The sequence below is a fragment of the Aspergillus vadensis genome (genome assembly GCF_003184925.1).
Source record: "Aspergillus vadensis CBS 113365 unplaced genomic scaffold BO88scaffold_13, whole genome shotgun sequence".
Lineage (NCBI taxonomy): Eukaryota > Fungi > Ascomycota > Eurotiomycetes > Eurotiales > Aspergillaceae > Aspergillus > Aspergillus vadensis.
The window spans coordinates 466654-490321 of record NW_020292051.1 but is presented as its reverse complement, the minus strand read 5'-3'; the positions used below and the strand labels follow the sequence as shown (position 1 = coordinate 490321).

The 23668-nt window shown below is 51.4% G+C and overlaps 8 protein-coding genes across 8 annotated transcripts; 3 read left to right on the top strand and 5 right to left on the bottom strand.

Annotated features, from left to right (window-relative positions):
• Positions 1-107: 107 nt before the first annotated feature.
• BO88DRAFT_59770 (uncharacterized protein) lies at positions 108-962 on the top strand. The gene has a single exon (XM_025712998.1). The coding sequence runs from the start codon at positions 302-304 to the stop codon at positions 827-829; it is 528 nt and encodes a 175-aa protein (XP_025562366.1). The 5' UTR covers positions 108-301; the 3' UTR covers positions 830-962.
• BO88DRAFT_59764 (uncharacterized protein) lies at positions 918-1446 on the bottom strand. Its single transcript, XM_025712997.1, has one exon. It carries the CDS (start codon positions 1301-1303, stop codon positions 1007-1009), a length of 297 nt encoding a protein of 98 aa, XP_025562365.1. The 5' UTR covers positions 1304-1446; the 3' UTR covers positions 918-1006.
• Positions 1447-6414, bottom strand: BO88DRAFT_59763 (putative protein kinase). The gene is made up of 3 exons (XM_025712996.1): positions 6035-6414; positions 5770-5950; positions 1447-5632 (listed from the first exon to the last, which is right to left on the bottom strand). Exons 1-3 carry the CDS (start codon positions 6138-6140, stop codon positions 1591-1593), a joined length of 4329 nt encoding a protein of 1442 aa, XP_025562364.1. The 5' UTR covers positions 6141-6414; the 3' UTR covers positions 1447-1590.
• Positions 6415-7117: 703 nt separating this feature from the next.
• On the top strand, positions 7118-14219 carry BO88DRAFT_444277 (putative ABC bile acid transporter). Its single transcript, XM_025710094.1, has 7 exons — positions 7118-7362; positions 7438-7578; positions 7634-8911; positions 9501-9621; positions 9704-10009; positions 10060-10570; positions 10622-14219. The coding sequence occupies exons 1-7, from the start codon at positions 7202-7204 to the stop codon at positions 14191-14193; spliced, it is 6090 nt and encodes a 2029-aa protein (XP_025562363.1). The 5' UTR covers positions 7118-7201; the 3' UTR covers positions 14194-14219.
• A 115-nt stretch (positions 14220-14334) lies between these two features.
• Positions 14335-15843, bottom strand: BO88DRAFT_463789 (uncharacterized protein; the record flags this gene model as incomplete). Its single annotated transcript, XM_025711287.1, has 4 exons — positions 14335-15412; positions 15466-15509; positions 15571-15702; positions 15773-15843. The coding sequence occupies 4 exons, from the start codon at positions 15841-15843 to the stop codon at positions 14466-14468; spliced, it is 1194 nt and encodes a 397-aa protein (XP_025562362.1). The 3' UTR covers positions 14335-14465.
• Positions 15844-16001: 158 nt separating this feature from the next.
• BO88DRAFT_366819 (nucleolar protein 16) lies at positions 16002-17180 on the bottom strand. Its single transcript, XM_025704056.1, has 2 exons — positions 16993-17180; positions 16002-16916 (listed from the first exon to the last, which is right to left on the bottom strand). Exons 1-2 carry the CDS (start codon positions 17121-17123, stop codon positions 16328-16330), a joined length of 720 nt encoding a protein of 239 aa, XP_025562361.1. The 5' UTR covers positions 17124-17180; the 3' UTR covers positions 16002-16327.
• A 166-nt stretch (positions 17181-17346) lies between these two features.
• On the top strand, positions 17347-19086 carry BO88DRAFT_366815 (Zn(2+) transporter YKE4). Its single transcript, XM_025704055.1, has 4 exons — positions 17347-17573; positions 17674-17824; positions 17881-18826; positions 18917-19086. The coding sequence occupies exons 1-4, from the start codon at positions 17430-17432 to the stop codon at positions 18930-18932; spliced, it is 1257 nt and encodes a 418-aa protein (XP_025562360.1). The 5' UTR covers positions 17347-17429; the 3' UTR covers positions 18933-19086.
• Positions 19087-19218: 132 nt separating this feature from the next.
• Positions 19219-23086, bottom strand: BO88DRAFT_444273 (mannosyltransferase complex subunit MNN9). The gene is made up of 8 exons (XM_025710093.1): positions 22609-23086; positions 22515-22524; positions 22257-22412; positions 21914-22187; positions 21441-21856; positions 21112-21115; positions 19582-20715; positions 19219-19525 (listed from the first exon to the last, which is right to left on the bottom strand). Exons 1-8 carry the CDS (start codon positions 22784-22786, stop codon positions 19505-19507), a joined length of 2193 nt encoding a protein of 730 aa, XP_025562359.1. The 5' UTR covers positions 22787-23086; the 3' UTR covers positions 19219-19504.
• Positions 23087-23668: the final 582 nt, after the last annotated feature.

The following is a 23668-nucleotide window of genomic DNA, read 5'->3' as shown; positions in this document are numbered from 1 at the left end:
CCCTTCCCGCCCTTATCGATAAGCCTTGATCATCCTCCGTGAACCATAACTACTAACTAGTAACTAACTAACTATTTAGTTAATTAAAGTATTACCTCCTACAGTACCAATTTCTTCATAAAGAATCTGTGTATGCCAGATACAACTATTGTCGACTCAGGAAGTGTGTGCCTCTTTATATATCATTTTTTGAATAATCAAGGAAGTTAGTCACCACCAAAGAACTTCTCACAAGGCTGTCGATCTTGTGAGACCTTTAACCAGAAACGCAGTCTCATAGAACCATAACAGCATACTAGACATGCCAAACTTCCAAATCATCCACTTCATTCCCCCATCTCGCGAATCAGTTATCCTCAACAGCCCAGTGCATAGCATCACCGCAGTACCTGACACCCAGAATGCCGGCACTAACCACTGGTGTCTCTATCTCGCAACATCAGATACAACCTCCGTGTGCATCGATTGCCAGCCAAGTCATACAGTCCCGAGCACAGTCCTCCAGGGTGGCTCCAAAGGATTCATAGCTATTTCAGAGTTGCCATATCTATGGGCACCGGATGCTCAAGCCCAGTTCAGGCTCCATGTCACTCCGAACCTGAAGGTCAAGGACGTCTATAATGCCCTTATCCGAAATGACCGCCACAAATATGAATTCGACTCTGCAGGTGTCGGATGCAGGTATTGGGTTACGGACCAGCTTGGTCTGCTTCAGCATCAGGGGTTACTTGTCGATTCGGAGGAAGTAACGGCTGTGAAGCATGGGACTGTCCTGTTGTGGCCAGAACAGACACCTCTACCGCTTGATCAGGGGGCTTATTATCAGTGAGGGCTTGGCGATAGCCTGGATAGGCGAGTTCATATCAAGCATTACTGATAGCATCGTTTCCCGCTTCTTGAAGCTGGGAATAGACGACAGCGGGACTGTAACCAATACTAGTAGATAACATCATTACAGAAAACACAAATCCACAGGCGATATGCACGGTATATATGCCTATATGGTCTAAGTCATAACATCACGATCCTCCACCACTGGCACCATTCGTGTCACTGCCATATCTATGATGAGGCGAGGCCAAAGAATAAGAGACAACTGTACAGATGCTATCCACGCATCACCATCACATTTACCCAGACCCGCCCATGAACACGGAACACCGGCCATCAGGACCCGATCAGGACGTAAGAAAAGGAGATAGAAATAAGAAAGGCATATATGGGGGAAAGAGTGACAAAGGAAACAAATGCAGGAAGGGGAGTAGACAGCTCCCAGGGTCATGACAGGATTGGAGAACAACATGCTCGGAAAAGGGCTCTAAAATCGAAATGCAAATCATACGGAAGGCATGCAGATGCTCAATTAAGGGTATACCACGAACCCCTTGGACGTCCACCACACGGGGCCCATAACGGTTCAAAATCAATCATGACAACGGGAGACAGAACCGCCGATGCTTCCACCCGTTTATGCAACCTTAAAAACAAAAAAGTCAAACAATTATTATTACAGATATGCAAGAAGTGAAAAGGGGGAGAGATGCGAAGCTCTATGATACTGCCCGCTTCATTTCGTCCTCTGTATGCAAGTTAATGACCGGTGCGTGGCGTTTCGTCGGGCTCTTCGGCACTTACCAGGCTGGTCGCAGCCGCCGCCGTCGCGAGGTCTGGCTTGCCACTAATACTCCGGGCTGCAACGCGAGGTAGCGCTGAGCCAGGAGTACTGGTAGTGCTAATGCTAGTCCCTCGTTTGGCGGGCGTCGACGGTGGTAGTCCACTCACAGTCGAATGGCGTTTGCCTGCGGGTAGCTTGACTGGAGAGGTTCCCGAAGCATCCCGGTTGCGGATCAGCGTGCCGGATTTGAGGCTGGTCACAGGAGGTTCCGGCAGAGGCCGGCCGGCAGAAGGGTGAGAAGACGTCGTTGCCCGCTTCGCAGGAGATTGCGTCGTCAGTGTATAGGTTCTTGCTCGGGACGGCATCTTCACCCCCGTAATGAACTCGTGCCTCAATGCATCCTGTGGACTCATACGGCGGCTGGGATCCCATCGAAGACAACGGGAAATGAAGTCGAGAAATGCCTCATCATCACATTTTAGGACCTGCTTGAGCTCCTTGGAGCTGGGACGACGTCGTCGACCCTTGGAGGAGACCGTAAGTCTCGGCTTGCCCAGCGAGTCAAAGAAGAGTTTCTTCCGAGTGCTTTTCTCAATCAAGTGCTTCTCTGGAGGTCCGAAGACCTCCATGATGCAAGCAAGCTGTTCCTGCTCGTTCTCTCCCGGGAAGATGGGGTATCCGGTAAAAAGCTCTGCCAAAATACAACCAACACTCCACATATCGATGGGCATACCGTACGACATGCCAAGAATGACTTCCGGAGAACGGTAGAATCGACTCTGAATATAAGTGTACACCTTCTCATTCTCAAAGCAGCTGGATCCAAAATCGATGACTCGGATCTCAGAGCTCATTGGATGCACGAGGAGGATGTTTTCTGGCTTGAGATCACAGTGGATTACCTTCTTGTTGTGTAGAAGCACCAGTGTACCCAGCATCTGCTTCGTAAAGCGACGAATTAGTTTAAGAGAGAATCCCTTGAAGTCGTGTGCCTTGATAAACTCGTAGAGATTCATGCCGAGCAGCTCAGTCGAGATGCAAAGATGGCCGCGGAAGTAGAAGCTTTGGGTGAAGTTCACAACGCTGTGTTTACGATGAGGATCCCATTCCTTCAGCTTCTGGAGAAGATTGACCTCAATCAACGCTTGCTGATGGAACCTCTTCTTATTGCGGATAATCTTCACGGCAACCAAGCCGCCCGTCTTGTGATCGATGCATCTCACCACTTGACCAAAACTACCCTTGCCCAGAACATCGATAACCTCGTATCGGTAGGCCAAATGGTCCCCAATAACAATGTTGTAGTCGCCACGGTCGTCATCGTAGCCAAAGTTCGCTTGCGCAGTCAAATCACCAACATGCTTTTTCGCATTCTGGGTCCCGCAAAAGTAGATATCCTTGAAGTCGATGATCTCTCCACGCTCGAAGATGTTCAGACTAGCGACCCGCAGAGCCTGTGCCGGACTGACACGCTCCTTGGGACTGGCTTTGCGGCGCAAATCATCCAAGTTCCTAGCCGCAGTCTCAAAATCTTTACGCTTGCTGCCAAGCCGTCGCATTTCTTCATCAGCCACGCGTATATCGGCGTCCACATTAGACTCCGTGGGAACTGACGTGGCCCCGACACTCGACTTGGCCGAGCTTATAATCTTGTGTACAGGCGATAAGATCGACGCCGCTGAGCGGTGCGCTACCACATCACTATCGCCTGACTCGTTGGAAGGACTTGGCTCCAGCGCGAGGCTCTGGTCGCTGCTGAAGCTAGGGTTCCTCATCGGCTGGTTGGTAGCGGTAGACATCGATGCTTGTCGCCGTGATTTGAGATAGGACGGCTTGAGCGATGGGCTAGAGGTACTCGTTGTTGACATATTACTCCAAGTTGCAGAGGCTGGGAGCTTCGGTGGGGGCATCTTTTCATGTTTTATAGGGTCGCCATTTGGCTCGGGCCCCTGCTGAGGCTTGGAACTGCTGCGGTTCCGAGTGAAGGTGATCTTACTGCGGAGGGAGGAGCCCGACACGCTGTTGTTGTCGGGGTCAGAAGGAGTCGAAAGCTGACTGATGGTCTCGGCATTGGAAGAAAAGGCGGATGATCGTGTTTGGGGACGAGGCCCGGTGAGCTTGTGAGACTGAGTCACTTTGGGAGAGCAATCTTCGGTAGCTTTAGTGCGCAAAGCAGTATAGTCGCTAGTGCTTTTCGGCAAGCTGTACGCGATGTATGGCGAGACGGTTCTTGTGCCGACAAAAATGTTGTCAAAAGCCGCCAGCGCACTAGAGCTGCTGGCTGTCCGAAGAGCCGCACTGCCTGATGATGTACTCAAGGCGAAATGCGATGTGCTACTTCTAGCCTGGGTAAGGGGCACTGCATCCTCGTTATCCTGAGGTGAGAAAAAGTTTGCCTTGGAGGCGGTTAACGGAGTACTGGGGGTTTTGGACAAAGTCTGCGCTGAAGGCGTGTAGGATTTGACGTCATCATCCCGGTCCTTCAACGCCTCGATCTTCGTCGTCATTGGGGTACCCAGAGGAAGTAAATTCAACGGCGGTAACTTTAGGGGCTGTAAACTCTTTTTTGCCAGCCCGGCGGATGGCTTGGCTTTCGCATCCGGTGTTTTCAAAGCTCGCTCGTCATTGGCTCCAAGTGTATCATCTTCGGTCGCACTTGCTGTTTGATTCGTGTCTGAGTCTTGTTCTGCCTTAGGCTTGGGCTCGACGTCCAAGTATAGACTTGGCTTTCGGGGGGTAACATAATTTGGTGGGTCAAAATCGCCTTTGGGTGACTCGTACGCCTTTGGAATTGCAGGAACAGGCGGAACCTCCTCATCGGGCACAGCATGTTCCATACGAGGCTTGGGGGTAGGCAAACGTGACGTGGATGAAGACTGAGATAGCCTGGTCTGCAATGAACCCCCCGAGTTCCTTGCGGAGTTGTAGCTGGTGTTTGATGATAGAGATAAGCCAGAGCTATAAGATTTCCGATTTGGGTCAGGCGTAGTACGAGTAGACGAGGGGGTTACACTGCTCTTTCGAGGAATATGCGAAGGAGATTGTGCAGTGGACCTAGGACGAGTAGGCATGGGCTCTGTCTGAGTCGGAGGGGTAAACGGTGCTTGTTGCGCCGATGGCACCGTAGACATACGCTTAATTCGTCGCGCATCAGTGGGGCTTATGGTCCGAGCCCCTAGGCCAGTAGCATGTGGCGGCATGACCGAAACCCTTTTGGATGAAGATGATGGAGTTGCCATGGGAGCTGCCGCGTTCTTGACTGGAGTTCGAACAGCGTTTGTGGAACAAGAACGAGAATGCTCCGCAGGGCCAGATGCTGTCAGGTAGGTATCCTGGGGTTCCCTCAATGGCGGTTGCAGCGACTTGGCTTTAATGCTCCGGGAATTGCTAGAGAGTTTCGTGCCATCCTGTTGTCGGGCCGGTTCGAAATGCTGTGTCCTCGGACGCAGAAGGTTGCCTTGATCCATCCGTGTTGTGTCTGCACTGGCCTTTCGTGCTGACAGGCTTTGCCGTCTGCCTGTCCCAGTTGCCGAGAGAGAGCCAGGGCCGATGGACTTTCGAGGAGCGCGCGAAGTAGTTGTGGTTGTGGCTGTAGGTTGGGCAAGGCTCTGGCGACGGCTTCGAGCAGCCGTGGCTGAAGCTGGAGCTCTAGCCGAACCTGGATCAATAGAACCGTTGACCAGGCTTTTCCGCCGGACGGAGTTGCTCCTCGACCTAGTAGTCGTGCCATTATCGTTACCATTGTTCGGAAGCCTTGGCTCAAACCCAACCCCCGCCTGTCCAGGAGTGGGAAAGTGACTGAGACTCGGCTCTGTTATGCTGTTATGGAGATCGTCGAAATTAACGGGGGCGAGGAATTCTGTGCTGTCATGGGGAGTTGGTTTGTTGTATTCGATTTTTGAGAAGTTACTTATGCTGGTAGATCGGAGGCTGATGCGGGAGTTGTTGCTCTGCGTCGAATCGTTGGTGGAATCAATCGAAGAATGACCTGAATGAAAGAAGGAACCAGACATGTTGCTAAGACATCAAGATCAGCCCATCGTCACACATAGAGCTCTAGGAGTAAACTTGGCGCATAAACCAACAAGGAAAACGAATTGTCTTGGAAAGAGGGGCAACAATCCACCAGAAAGAGGAAAAGGAGGTCCAACTACCTTGTTCGTGAGGGATCCTGCGGTCGCGGGCCCTGTGGCACTTTCTGGTCTCGAATCGAGAGTCTCCTCTTGCTCATCACACCAGTTCGGGTTCCAGCAGCGACTTTAGGGGAATGGGAGGCAGTATCCGATAGGAACGGGGTTGAGGCGTGTTTGTGCAATCGTCTGCGCGTAGTACCATCTGCTTCATTGAGAGATAATGTTAATGTCTCGATATTTAACCACCCGCAAACAGCCTGGATTCCATTCCCAAGTCAAGACTTACCTGCCGAGCTTGTATCATCAATGTGAGATGGGCTAGATGGCCTTGATTGTACCCTGCGCGATTGCCCCTTTCCTGGAGTTTGCTGGAAAGCTAGATTTTCCGACATCCTCAACTCCGACCGAGAAACAGCATCCGACGAACAAACGGGCAGACAAGAGGATGGTAGCTCAGATTGGCGAAGGAATCGAAATGAGATCCCAATCGCAATGGCGTGTAGAAGTAAACGACTGCTTAGTATCTAAACCAAGCAGAACCTTTATCGACACCGTCGCGCGACCCATCGATAGTTGCTACCGGTCCATTGCGGGGATCAAGAACAGCGATCTCTGTTCCGGGATGTCGACGAGAAACCTGGGCAGCAAGTTAGACCGTCGAAAATCTCCCAAGAAGCTTTGACAGATGAGCCCAAGCGCCCTTCCCAGTTAAAAATATCAAAAGGAAGAACCAAGCGTGGGATTGCAAAGGAGAACTCTGGCCGAGGACAGGAGTTCTGGTAGACTTGGCGTTGGAGAGAAAGTTACGGGCGCATATACCTTAGCAACGGACGAAACCAGACAATAGGAACGGGGCGAGGGCAAATGTAGAAATACACCGAAGAGGTAAAATCGGCCGGTAGCAATCAGACAAAGAAATGAGTAACCCTCCCGGGGCCTGTCAGGAAGCGTAAGAGGATGAGAAAGTGGGAAGAGAAAATGGAGGAAGAAGACAAAGCGGTGGTAAACAACAATAATAATTCCTAGCCCAAAGCGCTGTTTAACGTATCGCGAAACCAGTTGTGCCCCCCTGCTCCTTTTTGCTTCTACAAAAATGGGGCCCGGTGGGTTTGCAAACCACTCAAACACTGCTGGTTTTGCTGCTTAATGTTCTGTCGATCTCGTAACGTACCGTGCGTATGAGACGTATCATCTTTACCAGTTTGATACAGGTGATACATAGTAGTTACTCAGATTACTGCAATTACTGCAAGTTTCTTACCCGCCAGCCATCTTGTCCATACCAGGCACTGACATGGTGAGGCCCGATAAGCTCCCGCGGCACTCTCTGCATGTGCTTCTCGGAGTTACCAACCAACCGAGCCACTGGCTTTCTTCTCTCCTGAGTTGAACCGTCTATCGTCAGACATGCACCTTCGCCTCATGCGACTCGCATCACCTTGGATGGGGCATCATGGAAGATCACAGTACGGACGCCCTCGTCAATCGTGACGAGCCGGTTCCGGTCATCGCCGCTGGGAAGCACAATGACGATGCCGAGCGATCAAAACCTGGGGTACTGAAGCGATCAGTGTCCAAGGCCGGTCGCTCCCTACAGGATAGGATTTTCTCCAAGTAGGTAAACTCTTAATAGATCCTTCTTATATCGATATCGCGTGAATTACCTTGGCTGACTGAGTTCGAAAACAGGATCTTGGAGCAAGTTATGCCCGTCGAAGATGTCGATGCTGAATCAGTGTCAGTCGGCGACAAGCCAATTGCCATCGATAGTAAACGGCCGGCGTTTAGTCTACCTCTGATGGCCAACAATTTCCGCCGATTCAATGCAAGGTAAAAGAGACTCTTCTCGTTATCTGGCTGATTCAAACGCTGATTCCTTTGGTAGAATTGGCATCGTTTTCCTGTTTCAAACCCGTGTGGAGCGCCTGCTCAGCTGGAAACAGACCTCCCACACAGTCTCCTTTCTCTTCATCTATTCCTTCATATGCCTAGATCCCCATCTTCTTGTTATTATTCCATTCGCCGTACTCTTGTTCTTTGTCATGGTGCCTGCATTCCTCGCACGCCACCCTCCACCTCCCTCGACATCCACTTCCAGCATCACTCCTTACTACTCATATGAAGGCCCAGCCCTTGCTCCTGCGAAAACCATTAAGCCAGCGTCGGAGACGTCTAAGGATTTCTTTCGGAATATGAGAGATTTGCAAAACTGCATGGCAGACTACTCCGATGTACATGATGCGACAGTTTCCGCGTTCGCGCCGTTGACGAACTTTTCCAATGAGAAACTTTCATCGACAGTATTTCTTACATGCACGCTAATGGCAGCTCTATTATTTTTAACCGCCCATTTACTCCCGTGGCGACTCATTCTCCTTGTTGGTGGCAATGCAGCCATTCTGTCAATGCACCCAAGCTTTCCAGACCTGGTACAGAGTCTTGCAGGGGATATGTTGGATCAGACAGCAGAAGAGGGTCCGGCAACGGAAAGAAAAGGCCAGGAATCATTCAACCTCGGCGGTGTGGCCATGCCTGCTTCGCCCTCAAGAGCCGTGTCATTGATGGAATCACTGGCCAATATCTCCTTGGACTCATCCCCAGAGGAGCGGGAGGTTGAGGTATTCGAGATCCAATATCGCTCCCTTGCTCCTTATTCTGAATCTCAGTGGGAGCATTTTCTGTTCAGTCCTATGCCTTACGACCCGCTCTCTCCCTCACGCATTGCCGGTGATCGTCCTAAGGGCTGTCGATTCTTCGAGGATGTCCAACCCCCGACTGGATGGGCGTGGAAAGGTAAGAAGTGGGAGTTGGATTTGGACTGTCGCGAATGGGTAGTGGAGCGCATGATCACAGGAGTTGGCTTCGAGGTCTCCGGCAGTCCATCGGAAAGTGGCATGACCAGTGGCGAGATTGGTGGTTGGGTCTGGGACCTGCCTCCAGCCTCCAACAGATATGAAGAGGCAGTATCTACGTTAGCATATGATGTCCTCGAGTCATTAAACCCATCAAAAGGACATGATTCTAAGGGCAGAAAGAAAGGGAAAGAAAGGGTCTCCCAAGATTACGAGGAGAAGGTGCACACCGGATCCCATGTAACGGGGGAATGGCGAAGGAGACGATGGATTCGCATTGTGCACCGTGTCAGTTTACCAGCTGCCGATAAGTATGATCAAGCAGCTGACGACGATACCCGCGATACATGATAACATGTACGATCGCTGAACGATACTGGCGATGAGATGTATCCATCAAATTGGGATAATATTCAGATCAACATCGTACATGCCCCGAAGGGCGTTAAGCAAGTGGACATGTATAATCCGACCCACGCAGACCAAGTTGCAATCAATAACAGTCTCAGGCCCACCCTGATACCGTACGATTACCAGGCCTGTGGCTAGCAAGAAGGCTCCACAGCGTTGATGGATTCGCTTCGGGCACTATCGGACACTTATCGATTGTTGTTTTTTTATTCTTTTACCCTACATACACAGTGCAGGTTAATAGTGGAGACACAAGGTAGACCTCTCCTTGTTGAAATATCATCTCACTATTTAGGATTAAATTTGGGTTCCTGTAAAGCCTTCTTTCATAGTAATAGTTGCCATGTGAAACCTGCCAGATGCTGGCACTAATGTGGGGAAACGCCCGCATCCGGTTAAGTTCTGCCTAAGGCAGCAGGGTGTGTTTCGGAGGCAACGCCGATGATCCGCCGTTGCGATAAGATTGAAGGCGGACTTGCGGGCTGACAGCTTCCAATACCTTGCTTCCTCTGGACAGTCCCAGTGTCCTAGGATACCCATCCCTCGATATCTTCCTCCAATGCCGGGTGAACAGCACTATGGAGCGGTCATCTCCTGCCAATGGATATGGGTAGGTCAGAAATCGGGAGCAACCACAATGACGATGTTGAAGTTACCAGTTGTGGTTCATTAACATATTTCTATGTTACTAGGACTCGCGCGGGGCGCGGCTATCCCCATGTGCTATGGGATACATGTCTACCATACCCGCAATTGTCGTCTCAATTGCTGTACTAGGCTATGTACTCCGTAAAATATCGATTGCAAAGCGTCCCCAATGGACCAAGCCTTTCGTTCCAGAGCAGCCTCTGACCTCTGACTTGCCAATTGATGGCTCAAAACAACGGATGGGTTGGGTGATAACCCTATTTGCTATCTCATTGGCAGGGCTATCATCTGAACTCATTAAACTAGTCCTTCTGGGGTGGTCGTCTAATTTTTCTCTCTTGATAGCCTGGGTAAGCCAAGGGTGTCCCTGCAGGGAGTCGTTACACTGACGCTCAAGTAGACGGCCGCAACTTGTTTGATCGCAATAAATCGTCCGAGGTCTTGCCCTTTTTCTTTATTCAGTTTCTTTATTAGCATATTGGCAGTAGAGATTGCCTTCATAACGATCTATGATGCGCATGAATCTACCCTCGCCCCTCATTATGTCGCAGCCGGTACTGCTTTGGTTGGATGTCTTGTAATCCTCGTGATGCCGCTTCGAGGTCCTTTACTTCCCTGCATGGATATTGGTGCTGTTGGCCAAACCCCATCCAGTAAATTCCGCAGCCCCGAGGACAATTTACGGCTCTGGCAATTTCTAAGCGTGTCATGGATGGCCCCGTTGATTTCAATAGGCAGGAAGAGGCAGTTACAAGAGGAAGATGTTTGGTTCTTAGGATTTGAATTTCAGCACCGCAAGCTACATGAGAAATTTCGCAGACTGAAAGGGTCTGTTATTGTCCGACTGCTACAGGCTAATGGAATCGATGTCCTGATCATTACCACCATTGCCATTGTGCAGATGATCTGCGGTCGGTCATTGATATAACAGACCTAATGTGATGATGCTGACGATGTAGTAGATTTTTCTACACCGGTATTACTCCAGCAGTTGCTACAAGCCATGACTGACCGTGGCTCGTCAAACCGTGTTGCCTTGACATATGCTTTGCTGTCTCTTGTCCTCCGCTTGATTGCCGCGCAGTCGCAAGTGCTAAGTCTGTGGTATGGGAGACGTAGCTACGAGAGAAGTCGAGGCGAAATGATTATGATGGTATATGAAAAAGCTCTTTCCAGAAAGAATGTGTTTGATCAGCAATTGGTCGACAAAGCAGAAGAGGTTGGGGTGCAAGATGAAGATAGCACTGCTTTGGATGCGCAGCCGGAACAGCGCAAGTGGTGGCAATTCTCCGTCTTTCGACGAGCCACGCGCAAAGCAAAGGCCAAAGAAACTGCATCTATGGGCAAGATATTCAACCTTTTGCGCGGAGATGTCTACGAAGTGGCCCAGCGTTTCTGGGAGATCGACACGTTGGTCGATAAGCCCCTAGGGCTAGTTATTGCGGTTGTGCTGGTCTGGAAACTGCTTGGCCCTTCATGCTTTTTGGGAATTGTGGCAGTTTTGATCGCGCAAGTTTTGAACGCGTTTGTCACTCGTGTCCTGCTCCAAAAAGAACGGGTTCGCCGGCTTGCAACGGATGGTCGACTACAGGTCTCTTCCCAGTTTGTGGAGGCGCTGCGTCATCTTCGGTGGTATGGATGGCAGAATCACTGGTTGCGCCAGGTTATGGACGCCAGACAATCTGAGCTAAACCTTCGCATTGTCACCATGCTGTGGGGTATCGTTATCCGGTTCATTAACACATTCGCCAGTGGCCTCTTCCCTGTAGTAGCGCTATACGCGTATACTCTTTTGGCGGGAAACCCATTACGCATCGACATTATCTTCCCTGCTCTACAACTCTTCACTATGCTCGAAACTCGTCTCAGGGACATACCAAGTCTCATAACGGTGCTGATCAATGCGTCCATCGCTATGGAGAGAATTGAGGATTTCATGGCTGAGCCCGATAAGGAGAAGAAGGAGGCCACCGAGGCCGAGCCAGCACCGATTCAGCTGGACCGTTGCTCTTTCGCCTGGCCTGGTAGACAGTTGCCAGTCCTCCGCGAGGTCGACCTGAGTGTACCACAAGGGCTGACTGTTGTGTATGGCAAAGTCGGAGCTGGTAAAACGGCTCTACTTCAAGCCTTGCTTGGCGAACTGGACAGACTCGCTGGTGTTTCATACGTGCCAAATGAAATGATTGGATACTGTGCCCAGACCCCCTGGCTGCAGAGCATGAGTATACGAGACAATATTCTGTTCTCTTCACCATATGATGCGCAACGTTACAGACGGGTGCTGGATGCGTGCGCCTTGTTACCCGATCTGTCTAACTTTAAGCATGGAGATCTAACCTTTGTGGGCGAAAACGGAGTCGGTCTCTCTGGTGGACAGAAGGCACGGGTGGCTCTTGCACGGGCGATGTACAGTACTGCCAGGATACTGTTCCTCGATGATCCCCTGTCAGCTCTGGACCACAACACGGCCGAGATAGTCGCTCGCAAATGCTTCTCCGGTCCCTTGATGCAGAATCGTACAATTGTGCTGGTCACTCATAGAATTCACCTGGTTCGACAGATGGCAGATCAGATTGTCCTCATACAGAAGGGCCGCGCAGTTGTCGAAGATAAGCATGAGCTCTCGTCTCCTGAGAGTGGTCAATCGGAATCCAGCTCGTCCGATAGTTCATCTAGTACTGAATCCGAGAGCGAAACGACACCCACCGACGAGACGGCTGCAGTGCCGACAAAGTTCATCGAAGAAGAGCATCGAGCAGAATGGGGTGTCAAGGCTAGAGTGTATTGGAAATACATCAGGGCCAGCAAGTACAGATGGTGGATAACCCTGATTCTCGTGCTCGCTGTGTACCGATTCACATCTGTGGGACAATCCTGGTTTTTGAAGGAGTGGGGAGAAGCGTATAATGAAACACTTCTGTTGTTCGGATACTCGGGTACGAACAAGAAGTCGTTCTCGGGGGACTGGATAACACCGTCGGCCATGGTGAAAATGCTCGACTGGAGACCTTCCAACCCAATTGACGAATTCCCGGCCCCAGTTGAAGATGTCCGTCCGTGGCTGTTGGCTTTCTTCATCATCACCACTTTCCAATCAGTCGTCCTCCTGGTTGCGCAACTTGTGATGCTTGTGATGGTCTACAGTGCAGGAAAGACGCTTTTCCAGGAAGTCATGGTGCGAGTGAGCCATGCTACGTTTCGGTTCTTCGATGTGACTCCCATTGGCCGATTGATGAATCGCTTGACCTCAGACATCGGCGTTGTTGATGGAAATATCAGCGAACAGTTCCAAATGATTGCCTTCCAGGCTATTACTTGGATCTCGTCTATTGTTGTGATCGCCTCAGTGACACCGACCTTTCTCGGATTCTCACTCGTACTAACGGCAGCATTTGTCATGGTCTTTCTGCGTTTTCTACCAGCATCGCAGAGCCTTCGGCGGTTAGAGATGGTATCACTCAGTCCATTGATATCTAATTTCGGTGAACTGCTTCACGGCCTGACCACCGTTCGCGCATTCCATGCCGAAGGGCGCTTCCAGGATCGCGTCATCGCAGTAGTGGATAAATTCCAAGGAATGGACCACTTCTACTGGTCTCTCCAGAGCTGGCTCATGTATCGATTCGAGAGCCTCTCCGCTCTCTCAACATTCTGCCTTACTGTCCTGGCCTTGTATACGAGCGTCTCGCCGGGTTTAGCGGCGTTCGTGCTCGTAGCAGCCAATAACTTCGTCGCGTCTACCCATGCCCTGTGCAAGCAATACGGCCAACTGCAAATGGATTTCGTATCTGTTGAGAGGGTAGACGAGCTGCTTCACGTCGAGCAAGAATCGCCGGGAACGATAGACCCCCCTGCATCGTGGCCTAAGTTCGGTCGTGACATCGTTTTCGAAGACGTGACCATCCGATATGCGCCTCACCTCGATCCGTCACTCAAAAATGTTTCTCTGCGCATACCAGGGGGCTCCACGACAGCTATAATCGGTCGAACCGGTAGCGGCAAGTCCACACTGGCCGTGTCCCTCCTAAGCGTCATCCGTCCCGACTCGGGACGCATCCTTATTGACGACCTGGACATCACACAAGTCAGCAAACAAGCTCTACGCACCCGAGTCACGTTCGTTGCGCAAGACCCAGTTCTCTTCCACGGAAGCATCCGCTTGAACCTAGACCCAGTAGGGGAGTACTCTGATGCAGAGTGTGCAGACGTCCTGAAACGAATCTGCAGTCGACACGGCTGGGGTCTAGAGACGCACGTCGAAGCAGGCGGACGGAACCTCAGCCAGGGAGAGCGCCAGCTAATCGGTCTCGCGAGAGCTGTGCTGCGCCGCAGCTCGATTGTCATCCTTGACGAAGCCACTGCCTCAATTGATCACGAAAGTTCGCTCGAGATCCAGCAAGTGTTACGAGAGGAGATGAGGGAGTCGACAGTAATCACCATCGCGCATCGACTGGAGGCCATCAAAGACGCAGACTACTACATCATGTTGGACAAGGGATGCGTGTCCAAGCAGGGGTTCGTGAAGGACATGTAAGCGTCCGATAGATAAGATACGTAGCGAGAAGAATCTTTTCCATTTCCATTGCCAGCGAATACATCACAGTAGAAGCCAAGGCAGAAGAAGAAACTTTTCCCTCCATTAACGCCCGCTATTCATCTCTTAACCGAAACTCGCCACAAACTCCTACGCTGAAACGCAGGCATAAACCAGGAGATCAACTCCGCATGAAAGAAAATAACAAACCCCACTAACATACCACCACTGACCGATATCCATCGATTCGAGTCATGAATACACCACCCCCATCACACGAAAATGTACGCAAAAACCACCCACATAACCCAGATGACAGCTAAATCCTGGAACACAATACTATCATCCATCGCACGCAGTTCCGACCCACTCTCAGAAGTATGACTAGCGTCACTTGTCTTGACCGGGGTAGTTTCTGTCTCAGGATTACCGTCCCCTACACCCGTAGATGATATCGGAGTGCCCGTTTTAGTAGCGATTATTGTGACGGTCTCCGGCGCTGTGACTGCTGTAAATCTACTGGCGTAGATAGTCGAGGTAAAGGTTGACAAAGGCCCGTCATAACCACCAGAAGGAGCGGCGGTAGGACTGTCCATGGTGGAAGTAGGATCAGAGGAAAGAGTAGAGAAACCCATATCCTGGATGGAAAAGGAGGATGGGGGTATTCTTCCCGGATCAGAGCATGCGCGTTTACGTAGAGCGCTTTTTTCTTCCTGTATGCTTGTAGTTTCGGTTGCAGATGGAGGAGTAGAAGTCATGCTCAGCAGCTTGATCAGTGTCAACGATGGTTTAGATGTAGATGAAGCCTTTCGCAGATGAGTAGCCGGCAGAAGAGGAGGAACAATGGGGAGCGTAGGGCCAGCGGATGTGTCTTCCACTGGAGTGAAGAGAGGATTGCCGCCTTTTTCTTGTTCATCGTTGTCAGGATAGTCTGCGTCAGAGTCGTCATTGACGTCTTCTTCGAATTCTTCGTCAAAGTACTCATCAGAGTATTCATCAGAGTATTCGTCAACGTCTTCATCCTCGACATCCTGGTCGAAAGCATCCTCTGCATCATAGGCATCGTCCAAACTCTGGCTGCTATCCTCATGTTCGTCACTGCAGAGAATAGTCTCCGGCACAGAGACAGGAACAACATCTCTGGACTTCTTAATGATGGCATAGCCGGTTCCATTGAAGGCGCAGAGAGCGTCACCAGCCGATGAGGTGGTTTCATAACCTGCTCTTTCATTAGTACTGGGTTATATATATACATATATGGGGTGTAAGTACAAGTAGCTTTCTCCTCATAGCCCTCAGGGAGCAGGTCCTTCAGACTATATATTGCATTACTGTGAGTATCGCGCCTATTCGTTAGGAGGAAGAAGCCCTGCGTACAAGAGGTTGCATGAACTGATCTCCACAGTGTGCTGAGATGCACAAGTGATGATAGTCGGGCCCTCAAGGGAGCCGGAGGCGCAGTAGCTGCCGCCAGGCTTGGAGCAGACGAGCGAGTTAGTCTCAGGGTCACTATTGCTTCGTTTCATTTTGGTTAGATATCTGGTTCTTTGTAGGATAGATAGGGAGAGGGTAGGCAGACTATGCTATCTGCGCAGCGGCAGTGAGCAGGAGTGCCAGTAAGGTGGTTAGGGCAAGGAAGTTGGGAGCCATGGTGATGGTCCCGGTCCTGGCGTTGGGATACTGGCGTTGTTTGGGATAGAGGAAATGAGACGGATTAGGGGGAGAGAAGGTGTAGAGATCTGAAGAACTACGCAGTTTGGATCTGTATGTTTCTATGTGAACGCGCCAGGCGTCTTCGACGCGTCTGTGGATAGCTTCGCGACTTGTGTTGCATATAATGCAGTGAATGGACATGCTAATGGCTCATGCTGCTTGTGCTTGAGCTCACGTGGTAGTACAAATAGTGTGATAATGTTCATAAGCAGGAACGGTAAGTTGGATGACCAAATCAAGTGTATTAGCATTTGCGACCTGTGCCAGACATGCACAGATGGAGTCTATAAGATGGTATAACCGCAAAAGCAGAGACAATTCGGACGTGGTCCAACAATCCAGCCGCAAGCAACTTTTATCCCAAATCAGCCCTGTCAGAACGCCATACTCGCCGATAGAAATGCATCAATTCAAATCCCAATCATGACCGGCTCTGCTGCAACTTGCGGATCCTCCGCTTCAAGTCTCCTTCCGTCTGCTGCATCGGGTTCAATTTCCGGTCGCGAGCCATGGCCGAGTAGTTGTCTCCGTGCTTCTCAATCAATCTCGTCACCCACTCTTGCTCCCTGGAGCTCTGATGGCGCGGCTTCTTCGCCCGGACGGCCACTCCCTCCTGCGCAGCCTGGCGCTCGAGTTGCTCAACAATACCATTTCCGGAGGCGTTTTGGCGGGGTTGTGTGACAATCTCGTTACTCGAAAGCTCGTTCAAGGGGTCATTCAGCGGGTTGTTGCGCTTGACCTTGCGTCCGGCGATTTCGACCTCTTCGTCGGCCGCACCGCGAATCACACGCAGAATCTTGCCGGTCTCGGGATCACGCTCAACCTTGATTTCGCTCGTGGCGGATTGCTTGGCGAGTGCCTCAGTGCTGCTCTTGATGTACAAGGAATCTTCGGGCTCTCCTTGGATACCGTCCGCGGTTGCGCGCTTCTGAGAACCACCAGAGGGAGCATTGAGGCGGTGGACAAGACCCAGGCGGCGGTAGTTTTGGGTGAGGGTTTGCTTGCGGTCCCTATCGAGAGATGTATTAGTATACAGTCCAAAGGTAATTCCTCTTCCTGATTTGTTCTGGCAGATCATAAACGTACCAGTTTTCCGCAATGATAGCATTTCCCAAGACATTGATCTTCTTCTTGCCGCTCTTGAGGAGACCGGCCCTCTTGGCCTTAGCCTTGGGCAAAGAAGATCTCTTCTTCTTGGCTTGTCTGATGTTAACCATTGTGCCAGATATGGAGTTGGAATATCAAAAGTGGGGTGATGTGTTCAAAGGACCGGAATTGAAGCTCAAAAAATTGCGGCGACAGAAAACGGATCTTATCGAGTTTGCATGTTTGCACTGATAGGGGCTTGGCGTGTTTGCTGCAGGGTCCCGATACGGCGATAACAAATCAAGCCGGGATTTGGAGATCCGAGAACGGCGCATCATATTTATCTCACCGGCAGCTATTCCCCTCTTGTTTCTCTCTTTCTGTCAAGTCCTCTTCTGTTATTTTTCGGGGTAGCCTACAATTGATCAATTGCTACTATGGCACCCTCTTTCCTGGCTCCGGCTCGGCGCGTGGGCCTTGCGCTCGCCGCGGGTCTTGTTCTCTTCTCCGCACTAGCTGTTGCGCATGATGCTATCTCTGTAGGAGACATGTCCGTGGGACAGATTGAGGAGGAGTTGCAGGTACGCCCGTGCCCCCTTGCATCCTAGATGTTCTGTCTGGGATAGAGTGGCCATCGATCTCCCCACGACTCCCTCAACATACCCAACTAATGCCATATAGAACTGCCCCCTCGTCGAGTCCCTCAATGAGCATAAGCGCGCCGCAGCCCCCCAAACAACCAGCTTGACGTCCAAAATCTTCTCCATCCTCTTCCCCAGCAGCCCTGCAGTCAATGCTATCCTGGCGACGATCTACATCTCCGGCCCACCCAGTATGTGACTTCTCGCATCAAACTCCAACAACCTTAACCATGTCCCCCCGCACTAGACTTCCTCCTGGCCCTATGCCCTCCAAACATCGACCCTTCCTCCCTGTCCGTCATGGTCGCCTTCGCCGTAGGCGGCCTCCTAGGCGATACCATCTTCCACCTGCTCCCTGAGATCTTCCTCGGCGAAGACTCCCCCGACCATGTCCGCTTCGTGATGGTCGAGCCCAACCGCAACCTCCTCCTAGGCCTCGGAATCATGGTGGGCTTCTTCACCTTCGTCGCAATGGACAAAACCCTACGTATCGCCACCGGAGGAGCAGGACACGACCACTCCCATGCCCACGCCAACAACGACGACCACAAACCCACCAGCACCACAACCGGTGCCTCCCCGCAACCCTCCACCTCGCTCAAACAGCGCAAGCCCGCAAGCAACAGCACCACCACTCCCCAACCCACCAACGAGGACAACGACGAGAAGGAAATCAACCCGAGCGTCAAACTCGGCGGCTACCTCAACCTAATCGCCGACTTCACCCACAACATCACCGACGGCCTCGCCATGTCCTCCTCCTTCTACGCCTCCCCCACCATCGGCGCAACCACCACCGTCGCCGTCTTCTTCCACGAAATCCCCCACGAGGTCGGCGACTTCGCCCTCCTCATCCAATCCGGCTTCTCGAAACGCAAAGCCATGGGTGCCCAATTCGTCACAGCCATCGGCGCCTTCCTCGGCACTTTCATCGGAATCGCCGTCCAAGAACTCGGCGGGAATAGCTCCTCAGCAGCAATCACCGATAGTAGCCTGCCCTCCTCTGGCCTCCTCGGAACAAGTCTCACCTGGGGCGATATGCTCCTCCCCTTCACAGCGGGAACATTCCTCTACGTGGGAACCGTCTCCGTTATCCCGGAACTGTTGGAAACGGGCAAGGATAAGCGCGTGGAGATCAAGAAGACCATTGTGCAGTTCTTGGCTGTTATGGTTGGGGCTGGTATTATGCTTGTGTATGTTTTTTTCCCCCCTCTTATCCCTTCCTTCTTCTTCTTCCCTTGGTACCACGCATCGTGATTTTGCATCGCTAACGATTGTAATAGCATTTCGTGGGATTAGACGACGAGTCTAATGTGATAGCTCGATTGATTGACGACTATGAGAAGAATGCATGTTGAAAGATGAGATGGGATGAGATGGCATATGGATATAGAATTAGTAAATAATGATGGTGTGTGGACCGTCAAAGAATAGACAATTTAATATTATCGAGGTTCATAGATTACTACTACTATACCATTGGTGGGTCAATTCGTCTATAATATAGCCCGGGTCAGTCCTACACATCCTTTGAAGTTATTGACGGTCTACTAGTAACTACGCATGTACATAATGGGCCAGTGTAGTGTATAGCAAATAGATATGAAACCTAAGGAACTATATATATAGTAGTAGTAGTAGTAGTTGTGAGACAGCTACTCAGCCAGAAACACCAGAACCACTAAGCGCCCAGCGCGCGGACGTAACATGAAACTAACTCCTCGGGTAGATGTAGATGAGTAGACGTGGATCGTTAACTAGTATAGTCTAATCAAAGCAAAGTAAAGTAAAGCAAAATACATTCTTTCATTCCGGTCTATTGTTTGGTGTTCGCTTCATGTGAACTCATCTCGTAATTGGAATCTATCGCATCACTCGTTATAGTGATACACCTGTGGGCATAGCGTTAGCGAGGTCAGTCGGATAAAAGAAGGAAGAGGGAACATACAAAGTAATCAGGCAAGCCGTAGACAGAATATCCCAGTCGCTTCGCCATCTTAGCGAAGCCCTCCGTCTCGACGAGGTGATAGAATGGGAAGGCGGGGAACATGGCGCCGTCGCGATGCACATCCGCCTTAACAAGGAGTGCGGTTCCACCGACGCCGTCAAGTTCCATTTCGCGGCTAGGACGGGGCGCCCCGGTATTTGCCATGTAGGCCATCAGGGTGCGGTAGGTGGGCATCTCGGCGTATCCCTCGAGGAGGATCTCATCTGGTCCCATCATTCCCGCCAGCTCTTCGGCGGTCGAACTGTCGATCCACGAGTTGAAGTCGTAAGGGCGGACGTCCATCTTCTTGGTATCCTTGTTATAGTAGCGCTGGAAGCAGTTCGGAACGATCACGGGTCGGTTGTGGGAAGTCAGGTCTTGGATAAGGCTGGCCGGGGTCTCGACAATGTCGGAGTCGAGCCAGAGTACCCAGGAGGTGCTGGGACCGAGGGTGGTGAAGAGGAGGCTGTTGCGGGCGCGACTCATGGACTCACGACGGGCTTTCTGGTTGGACATTTTGTGGCGCTCTTTCTCGTCCTGCGATTGAATGGGCGGGTCGAAGTCCTGACGGAGGATGCTGATGCTGGCGAAGCGGCTGTCAACCGGACCGGACTGAGTCTCGCTGATGGCCTGTTCCAGCGCGGTGACAGCGGCATCACCATCCTTGGTTTTGGGGACGATGAATCCGATCGAAATCAGCTCGTGTGGGTAGCTCAATTTCACGACATTATCCCAGAATTCTTGGTAGAAGCGGGCCAATGGGGTCAAAATCAGCACCCGTTCCCCTTTCTTGATGGATTCGCTGGTGCTGCTGAGCTCGTTGAGGTTGTAGTGCATCACGGGCGGGGGTGCTTTCTGGCCATCTTGACGGACGGCTTGAGATTTGAGGAAAGGTTTCGTCGGAGGAGAAAGGGGATGTTCGGCGGCATCTTCTCGTCGTAGTTGCGAGGAGGAATCGGTGACAGGAGCGGCGGCGGCGGACGAGGAAGGGGACAGTAAGAAGCAAAGGAATCCGAAAGCTAGCAGGGCAGCCAGGAAGACTGTAATGGGGCTTGTGCGACGCATCGAGCGTGCGACGGCCATCGTAGCCGTTTGCTGATCGAGGGAGAAGTAGGAAGTCCGCAATCAAGGTGGTGGTGGTTGTGGTTGAGCTGCGCAAATGGATAAGGCGGCGACGGCGGAATCGATCTGGCCCGGCGAGAAGTCGAGAGAGCTCTTTAGCCAGCAATCATAAGGGGAATGATCCGGGCCCCGGACATAGCGGAAGAGACTGTAGAAGGGAAAGAGGGGTAGAATGAAGAAGTTTGAGGTGGATGAGCGGAGGATGAGACGGGAGAGAAGGGAGGGCAGATTGAAGATGACGGGATGGAACGAACCATGGCCAGATGGAAGCTGGCCGGAAAAAGAACACGCGGAGCCCGAACTCTCCTCTCTCTCACACTCATTCACTCCTCTTTCCTGCTTACCACAACATTCTGCGTCTCCTCTCACCAATCTGAATTAGCCAAGCCTGATTCCTTCGTAGATAAGACTCCCAGAGATTTTGAACCATGGATCGTACAAGGTAGTGGAAGATGCCGCAGTGGCTGCATTGGGCAAGGCATCGCCGCATGCGGCCGTTGCACCAGTCTAGATTTGATGAATATCCCTGCTGTGAGACGCGCCACGATCGGGCCCGCTTAATGGGTTGGCTGAAAAATCCATTCTATTTCTATCGTCTATCACATTACAACGTAGCTTTTGTTCGGGATCGACTGGAGTCCCGTTCATCGTGCTCGTTCGGGTATACCGAGAGTTCTGTAGCTTCATCGTCGCCTCACGGCAGCCACCGCATCACACCCTCAAATGCAACCAAAGCCATAGCATTCGCCGGGAATGCTCGTAAGAAGCATGGCACAAATCCTCGCCAGTATCCTCTCCACCCTCGTTCCCGATAGACTGCCACTGCAGCATCCTTCCACCACTGGAACTTGCGCTGCCCGTCGCCCAGTGCGCCTCCCATCGGGTCCGTCATGAGGCGTTGCTTCACCACATCAGACGGATACGACGTGATCCAGAAAATTTGCGCGGAAATCCCCCCGGCCCAGAAGTTGATGGCAGGGGCAGACATGCTGGTCTTCTCCTTCATCAACCGGGTCAGGACGTCGTAGGAACCCCACCAGAAGAAGAAGAACGACCGAAATACCATGGTCGCGCAAAGTCCACGATATAATCCAGCAATGCCGTGGGTGCGAAGCTATAAATATCGAGTCAACCAACAAACTCGGACGCTTTGAAGGTGCGTCTTTCTTACCATCTTGCGAACGCAATCTATAGGTCCACTGTACAGACGTTTGTATTTATCCGCAGAGTACTGGATCTGAAGACGCGCCTTGACGTGTTCCACCGGTGCGGCAATGAAACTGACTGTCGTTCCGGCCATAATGCCTGCAATACCGTGACCGAAGCTAGGGAGCGTGTGAAGATCCGTCTGCTTGCCAATGAACGGCATGCTTGCACGAATCTCCGGTTTTGAAAACACGTTTTCCAGTAACAGTCGGCGATACAAGGTTAGGGAACCCAGCATACTGTGTTTGACCCATCAGTCCTTCTGTGTCTTTTTGATCAATTTCTAGCCGCCGGGCAACGCTACTCACACAGAGTCCATGACCATCCAACCGACCAGCGGCGGAGTGGCTCCCTTATAAAACCCACTAACACCCTCCTTGCGGACTGTTTGTAGCACGCAGTCCAATGGACCCCGGAAATGCCCATCATGGCTCGTCTGTAAGCGCACCTTGATTGTGTCGAACCTGCGAAATTCATCCATGGTCAATTTGTGACATTATAGGGGATTGTCCATAGAGAGGTGGTATAAGTGGTAGGGAAGAGGTAGTAGATGCGTGATCACGTACGGATGGCCAACTATGAATCAGAATCTGTTAGCGATAGTCACTTCAAGACGAGACGAAAGCTCGCGGTCTATGCTCAGCGCTGGCAGGGACATACCACTTAATTTGGCAATTCCGGAAAAGACTCCTGCTACAAAGCCTTTATAGTCATGCTTCGAACTTTGGGGCTTTGGCGGACTGTGCTTTGGTGTATCGGCCTCGGTCATGTTCCCGGAAGAACGTTGGTCTGGTATACCGGATGTTGAGGTCGGCAGCGGTGCGGACGTCGACGACATTGTCGACAGTGCAGTGCTCGTGTGTCGCAGAATCCGGTATTGTTGCTTCGTCTGTTCAAGGCTGTGTAGGAGTGTCAATTGGAATTCGGCTGCGTTGGACCGAGGATCAAAAATTCGTGAAGGTCTGTCGGGGTCCGCTATCGGACAGTGAATGGGTGGGATTAACGAGCGCACGAGAGGTCCATTGATGGTTGAGAGCCACCACTTCTGACAATAATAAGGAATGAGGGGAATAGTTCTCAAGGCATGTAGATGATGGGCAGTTGTAGGAGAGAAAAAGATGCCCCGGCGGAGTAAAAGGCGAAAGACGGGGGAAGAGGAACAAGCAGAGCAAGAAGATGATGCGCCCCGCAAAACCCGGCGGTTCGGGGAGCAGCAGCCCAGCTCCGACCGGATAGGCGGCCGATCGGGGGGGCAAATGGGTTGGGGGAGCCACTCACGTTGCTCCAATCCATTGCGACTAGTATAGACTAGTAGTACAGAGTAGTGGCCACTAGATACGTAGTAATCATCTACAATTGCACTTGATGAGCAGTCGGCAGGTCAGTGCGACATCAACCATGTGTTGTGTTCTATTGCTTTTTCTGAAGGTTGATCGAACCCAGTAAGTTCATTGCCTATTTCGCAACTAGCAATGACACACCTCCCACGTCTTCTATACTGCTTGTCGCTTTCTTTGACCGACTTCTTAGTATATAACAATCTGAGCGAAACGTCGCATTCCAGTCCCAACTCAAGGATGACAGGCTGTTTCTGTTCAATCCATGATGATACAATGCCCGAAATAACACAGTGGCGTAAGAAATGAAAAGGCGCAATACACAGTTCTGGAAACAAGGGAGCGTCGACCCCAGTGGGAAGAATAGCAGAACAGGACAGGAA

What these genes read in the sequence shown, in the direction of transcription:
- BO88DRAFT_366819 (XM_025704056.1), bottom strand. Translation starts at nt 17,123, where the DNA reads ATGGTTAACATCAGACAAGCCAAGAAGAAGAGATCTTCTTTGCCCAAG. An exon ending in GCTATCATTGCGGAAAACTG is followed by an intron (nt 16,917 to 16,992) that starts GTACGTTTATGA and finishes ATCTCTCGATAG; the next exon opens with GGACCGCAAGCAAACCCTCA.
- BO88DRAFT_59770 (XM_025712998.1), top strand. Translation starts at nt 302, where the DNA reads ATGCCAAACTTCCAAATCATCCACTTCATTCCCCCATCTCGCGAATCA.
- BO88DRAFT_59764 (XM_025712997.1), bottom strand. Translation starts at nt 1,303, where the DNA reads ATGTTGTTCTCCAATCCTGTCATGACCCTGGGAGCTGTCTACTCCCCT.
- BO88DRAFT_444277 (XM_025710094.1), top strand. Translation starts at nt 7,202, where the DNA reads ATGGAAGATCACAGTACGGACGCCCTCGTCAATCGTGACGAGCCGGTT. An exon ending in TCTCCTGCCAATGGATATGG is followed by an intron (nt 9,622 to 9,703) that starts GTAGGTCAGAAA and finishes CTATGTTACTAG; the next exon opens with GACTCGCGCGGGGCGCGGCT. An exon ending in TTTCTCTCTTGATAGCCTGG is followed by an intron (nt 10,010 to 10,059) that starts GTAAGCCAAGGG and finishes ACGCTCAAGTAG; the next exon opens with ACGGCCGCAACTTGTTTGAT.
- BO88DRAFT_59763 (XM_025712996.1), bottom strand. Translation starts at nt 6,140, where the DNA reads ATGTCGGAAAATCTAGCTTTCCAGCAAACTCCAGGAAAGGGGCAATCG. An exon ending in TGATGATACAAGCTCGGCAG is followed by an intron (nt 5,951 to 6,034) that starts GTAAGTCTTGAC and finishes TCAATGAAGCAG; the next exon opens with ATGGTACTACGCGCAGACGA. An exon ending in CAGGATCCCTCACGAACAAG is followed by an intron (nt 5,633 to 5,769) that starts GTAGTTGGACCT and finishes TTGATGTCTTAG; the next exon opens with CAACATGTCTGGTTCCTTCT.
- BO88DRAFT_444273 (XM_025710093.1), bottom strand. Translation starts at nt 22,786, where the DNA reads ATGTCGTCGACGTCCGCACCGCTGCCGACCTCAACATCCGGTATACCA. An exon ending in TGGATGGTCATGGACTCTGT is followed by an intron (nt 22,188 to 22,256) that starts GTGAGTAGCGTT and finishes GGTCAAACACAG; the next exon opens with TATGCTGGGTTCCCTAACCT. An exon ending in ACGGCTTGCCTGATTACTTT is followed by an intron (nt 19,526 to 19,581) that starts GTATGTTCCCTC and finishes CTATGCCCACAG; the next exon opens with GTGTATCACTATAACGAGTG.
- BO88DRAFT_366815 (XM_025704055.1), top strand. Translation starts at nt 17,430, where the DNA reads ATGGCACCCTCTTTCCTGGCTCCGGCTCGGCGCGTGGGCCTTGCGCTC. An exon ending in AGATTGAGGAGGAGTTGCAG is followed by an intron (nt 17,574 to 17,673) that starts GTACGCCCGTGC and finishes AATGCCATATAG; the next exon opens with AACTGCCCCCTCGTCGAGTC. An exon ending in CTACATCTCCGGCCCACCCA is followed by an intron (nt 17,825 to 17,880) that starts GTATGTGACTTC and finishes CCCCCGCACTAG; the next exon opens with ACTTCCTCCTGGCCCTATGC.